Source organism: Cyprinus carpio, chromosome A18 (assembly GCF_018340385.1).
Source record: "Cyprinus carpio isolate SPL01 chromosome A18, ASM1834038v1, whole genome shotgun sequence".
Taxonomy (NCBI): domain Eukaryota; kingdom Metazoa; phylum Chordata; class Actinopteri; order Cypriniformes; family Cyprinidae; genus Cyprinus; species Cyprinus carpio.
In genome coordinates this window covers 6,440,412-6,446,411 of record NC_056589.1, presented here as the reverse complement: position 1 = coordinate 6,446,411, position 6,000 = coordinate 6,440,412, and the positions used below count along the sequence as shown (strand labels likewise).

Here is a 6,000-nt window from a genome sequence, read left to right as displayed (position 1 = left end):
AAAATACACAGAGGTTCAACATGTCATGACAAAGGCTTAGCTCATGAATATTAAGTTTGACCACGTACAATAAATCTTTTTTTTTTCAGAACATTTAGCTAATTTAAAAATTGACATGGGAACATCAATGACTTATTAATAACATTTAGCAGAGAAATTAAAAAAAAAATCGAAACAATTTCAACAGTACATTGAACGGCTATTTTTTAGCATAAAAAATGAAATTATATGAAATTAAATGAGATGTGGGTGCAATTCTTTTCGATCAGTGGTTACATGAGTCTAATGTAGAACACAAAGTATTTTTTGCATTATTCTGGCAGCAACAAACCTCAGCACTCTAGGATGCAATTAAGTAGCAAATGTCTGCATTAATATTTAGGTAAATCGCTATAAACATTGACTTTAACTTGTTTAGCAAGATTCTCTCCAAAATGCGAAAATAAATCATTTGTACCAATTCCTGCTATATTGCCCCTTGTGGAAATACTGATAAAGCACACACTTGTAAATCACTCATAATGTATACATGAAAACATTTTTTTAAAAAAATGTTAGTGGATGTATTTTATATCAGGAAAGTGAGCTTATTTGTTTTCTTTTAATACAAGAAGAGTTGTCTTCGGATGAGCAATAGATGGAGAGCATTTGACTTTCTAGGTGCTTTTACAGGAAGGGTGTAGTCAGGAGTCACTATGCGTATAAGGAGGTCAAGATAATGTTAAGGAAAATATAATTAATTTTTATCATCATTGTAGTTGTCAGTGATCAGAGCAAAAGTTCACGAGGAGACATTGTTGAAGCTCAGTATCAGTAAATGCTCTTTATGGATGGTGGAGGATGTTTGGGTTCTGAAAGTTACAGTATGTTTCCATAGTACATCAAGCTCTTGTATCTCCAGAAAAAAAACACACACACACACACACACACACACACACACACACACACACACACACACACACACACACACACACACACACACACACACACACACACACACACACACACACACACACACACAACTCCTGATATGATATCCCATGACAGATGGAATTATTATGAAAACACATCTTAATCCAGCCAGCCTGAAATCAGCTGTTAAAAAGACTGCAAAACATGACAATGCACCATCCACCCTTTGGCAATCTGCTTATGTAGACGGTCAACTTGAGTACAAACCACATTCTACGCTGAAATAAGAAGACTGCAGTAATGAGCTCCACTAAGCAACTAAACAAAAACACTCATGTGATGTCAACACAATCAATGCCTTTCAACACAGCCTGGGAGGGTCAAAGGTCATTCAAGCACTCGCATGTTTGTTTATGGTTAACAAAGAGACATAGAGAGCACAGAGGAGGTGTGGCTAGGAGGCTGTGGGGACTGACTGTGGGAAACTTCAAAGAGCTGTTGAAATTACCGGACACTTGAGCAGATATTTATGATATACCTCAGACACCGACAGTGCAGACTGATTTATTGATTATAGTGGGAGCAACCTAATTTTGATTTCAAAACCAAATGTTTTAGATGCGAGCTTGCAGGTTCCCTAGGTTCCACTTGTGAATTACATTTGTGTTTTAGAGGTGCAATAAACCATGTTGAGGGCCCATATGAAACTATGTTATTATTAGTCCATATTTGGCAATTTGAGAGCATAAAATAAGGTATAGCATTAAAACTTCAGAGGAGGAAATGGATAGGTGGAGTACTTAATCTTCTCTTTATATTATTACAAAACTTTACACATACAATGGCTGAACTCCACACTGTGGAACAAAAAAAAATAAAATAAAATAAAATACAAAGTCAAATAAACAACAAAAAATACAAGTTTCTCATCAAAAAAAAAAAGCATAAATAATATAAAAGACAAACTTTTTTCTTACAACAGATACATTCATATGAAATAATATTTTACTACTACAAAAAATAAATAAGTCATCTAAAGAGTTTTTGCTTTTAATTTTACAAGTCTTCCCACAAGTGGGATCGTTTCAGCCTTTGCATCTTTGCATAAAAGTCTCTTTTCATTCTGTTTATTTCCATTCTTTTTTCTCTCGTCAGTCTTCTCCAGCTCTGTAAGCAGTCAGTTTAGTGTCCCATTCAAGTCACACAATGTCTTTAACCATTCCATCACTGGCCGTTCATGTTCCTATTCCCAATTTCTCTTGGTCTCTTTCTCTTGTTTAGTGTGTATGCATGTTTGATAAGTGTTCTCTGGTTTAAACGTGTTCAGATCTCCTGCACGGTAGGCTGGATGAGATCTCCAGTCAGGCTTCCAGTAGAGATCCAGGCTGTTTTTTCCTTACAGTCCAGATCAGGCAGTCCCAGCCGTTCCCAACACACCACAGGACCCTCCAAATCTTGGTGCTGTACGGGCTGAACTCCTGTTACACACACACACATACAGACAGAAAAAAATTATGCACCAGCTCCAGTATGCAGCAGTCTAGTCAGGTAAAATAATATTGCATGATGGGTAATTTACAGTTTGGCAATGCAGTAATTTCCTGAACAGCAAGAAGAAACACTGACTTTCCTCATTCAGAAGGAGTGCGGAGTGAATCAGAGAGCTCTTTATAGCGCTGAAACTCTCTCACCTCTTTGCTGCTCGAGGGTGGACTTTGTTTCCACTGGGAGACAAGGGGAATTCTGGGAAAAGGGTGGAGCCTTGCCCTCCTCTAACTCTTCGGCTGGATCTCTCTCCTGGGAGCCGTTGAGCTGTGGGCTGTCACGTCCATGGCAGCCAGACAAAACAGGGTTGAGGGGCATCATTTCCAGCCCGTTGGGTTGGCGCGCTGCCACGCGGTGCATTAGAGGGAGAGTGCCTCCAGAAAAAGTGCCATTGGTTTTTGTGTAACACCTGTCCACAAGACACAAACGCAAGACGTAAATAATGGCCACCGCACGTGTTGAGACTGAAACTTGAACTTCTTTGAACCATACTTCAAACTACTCATTCTCCAGATATTCTCATGAAAACAGCAAATCCTTTTGCCAACAGGACAGGTTTTTGATCAAAAAACAACCAAAAAGCATCATAAAAGTGGGGCATATGACTATATTTCAAGAACTATATGAACTATATTTTAAGTCTAATATTTGTTTTTGTATATGAAACTACTCGATTTTATTATCATTGAGATACTACTAGTTTTTATTTTGACATTTTCCATTGTTATTTTAATCTTTGTTAAAGTTTTAGACATTTTGTGTATCTTGTCATTTTTTATTATTTATAGTAGTATAGTATATAGTTTATAGTTTTATTAATAATTATTACATCATTATCTATCTAATTAAATCAAACAAAAACTTAAACAAAAAAAAAAAAAAAAAAAAAAAAAAAAAAAATATTTTATTTCTGTTAACATTTATTTTAAGTAACAGACTGTGTAGATAAATATAAAAACAATCCATTAAAAACTAGTTGAAAGCAGTTAAAGGGCATTTAGGCGTTAGGCAACATTATTATGCACAGTATGAACAATTAATATTATTTTCGAGATTTGCTAAAGATTACATTTACCACTGTTATTAAATTATAAGTCTTTTAGGGTATTTGATGACACCAAAGAAAATCTAAATGTAAAAACAGACAAAAACATTATATACAATATCCAATATCAACCAATAAATAAATAATTAAATAAATATGTATTTAAATCATGCATACCACCTTTATCATATTCATTATAAACCCAAAGTTGTTTAAATCTCTTGTCACAAAATACTTCTAGTGTACTGTGCAGCATGAACATTCTCCAAAATTTCTACTTTTGTGTTTAACCGAAGAAAGTCACACAGGTTCAGAAGGACATACGTTGTGTAAATGATAGCAGAATTTTTTTCTTTTTTATGAATAAAACCTTTATAGTAAAGTTGAAACCAGCATCTCTGCAATGTCAAACTCTGATCACATCTGAGCACTCACACACACACACACGAGTCTCTACGCTGCCTGACCAGACTCAACAGCCTGTGTCTCTGTGTGTTTGCACATGCTGATAAGACACAGAGGCTTCAACACACACACACACACTCACATAAACACATAAACAAACAATACCTGAGAGTATAAATACACATGCAGATAACTGTATGCTCACTCAAGAAGTAATCAGGGATATAAAGCGTACACAGATGCACACGGTTAGCTGGTACGCTGATATCAGCTCCATTCAGAAGGATTTCCCTCTGCTCTCCCGCTGGCCGCGGCTAAATAAACAATCCGCTCATTAAGACTGTAGCAAGGGTGCGTTCAGTGTAAACTGTTACTGCCGGACACACTAGAGTACACAAACAAGCCTCGTCGAGGGGATTCACCATGTGTGTGTGTGTGTGTGTGTGTGTGTGTTTAGCCCAGAACAGAATAAGCTCAGGTCAGGGGTGAAATGAGAACCAGATGGAACAGATGATTGGTTTGCTGACTGGAGGCGTGCTGAGCAAAACATAATTCTGCAGGGATGTAAACACCAAACATTAACAGGCTACTGGGCTTGAGTTTTCCAGTATTACATTTCGCTCTCTCTCACCTGTTGTTGTTGCAGAAGTTTTGACAGCCCATGCAGTCCGACGAGTCGTTTTGGGGCAGAGCCGTGTATATCCCTCCACCCTGCCACAACAAACACACAACAGATATAACACTAACTGTATTTCACTTCTCATTTCTCACTCACACATATAAGTATTTTATAGTATTGTTTCTTAATTTTACTATTTGACATACAACACTAACTGTACAATACCACATAATACTATACTGTATCAGGAAACACTATACTATATTGCACTATAATACACTATAACACAACATATTACTGCACTGTATTATACTATATTCTAAAAATATTAGGGTTGTTAGGTTTTTGAGAGACATCTCTTTTTCTCACCAAGGCTGTACTTATTTGATCGGAAATACAGTAAAAACAGTAATATTGTGAATTTTGTTTTTTTATATATATATATATATATATTATATATTTTTTTTTTTTTTTTTTTTTTTTTTATTCCTGAGATCAAGATGAATTTTCAGCATCATAACTCCAGTCTTCAGTGTCACATGATCCTTAAGAAATAATTCTAATATACTGATCTGCTGCTCAGGAAACATTTATTATTAAATAACTAATTTTTTGACCAAAAAAAACAAAACAAAACCAATTATAATAATTAATACTTTTGTTCAGCAAGGACACATTAAACTAATCAAAATTGTAAGTAAAGGTATTTAAAATGTTATTCATACAAATGCTGTTCTTTTGGACCTTCTATTCACCACAAAAATATTAAGCAGCAAAAAAAAAAATTCAACATTGACAATAATAACAACAACCATTGTTAATAATGGAGTACCAATAATAATTGAGCAGTAAATCGGCATATTAAAATGACTCCTGAAGGATCATGTGACACTGAAGACTGGAGTAATGATGCTGAAAATTCAGCTTTGTATCGCAGAAATAAATTACATTTTAAAATATCTTAAAATAGAGAGATTTAAATGAGAAAATTGAGATTTCAAATTATATTTCAGAATACTATCATTTTTACCATATATATTTGATAAAATAAATGCAGCCTTTGTGAGCATAAAAAACTTCTTCCAAAAACATTTACAAATCTTATTTATTCCATACTTTTTCCAAACTGGTTTAGACACATGCCAACATGAAAAATCAAAACCATAAACATAACCATACAAAGTAAAAATAAATAAATATAAATCACCCAGACAACCCAGTGAACCCATTAAGTGTAAAAAAAAAAAAAACCCAACCAACAACAAACAAAACAAACCATTATATCATTCTACACCATATACTACAGTGTTCTATACACTGTAAAATTGATTTAGATTGGTTCTGGATGCTAATTAGTTAATACAGCAACAGCTACAACACAAAAACTGCATGGGAACCAAAGAGGACAACAATGTCAGGCACTTTATCTCTACTCTATTACCAGAATCTAAATACAACCACACATGCACACACA

At 34.9% G+C, this 6,000-nt stretch overlaps 1 protein-coding gene across 1 annotated transcript in view; it reads right to left on the bottom strand.

Annotated features, from left to right (window-relative positions):
- Positions 1–797: 797 nt before the first annotated feature.
- LOC109091024 (cell adhesion molecule-related/down-regulated by oncogenes-like) overlaps positions 798–6,000 on the bottom strand; it is a 43,312-nt gene continuing 38,109 nt past the window's right edge. The window contains exons 17-19 of the mRNA XM_042774909.1: positions 4,539–4,618; positions 2,604–2,866; positions 798–2,390 (exon numbers count right to left, since the gene is read on the bottom strand). Coding sequence (XP_042630843.1) covers positions 2,236–2,390; positions 2,604–2,866; positions 4,539–4,618 — 498 coding nt within the window. The 3' untranslated portion in view covers positions 798–2,235. The remainder of the gene's footprint in view (positions 2,391–2,603; positions 2,867–4,538; positions 4,619–6,000) is intronic.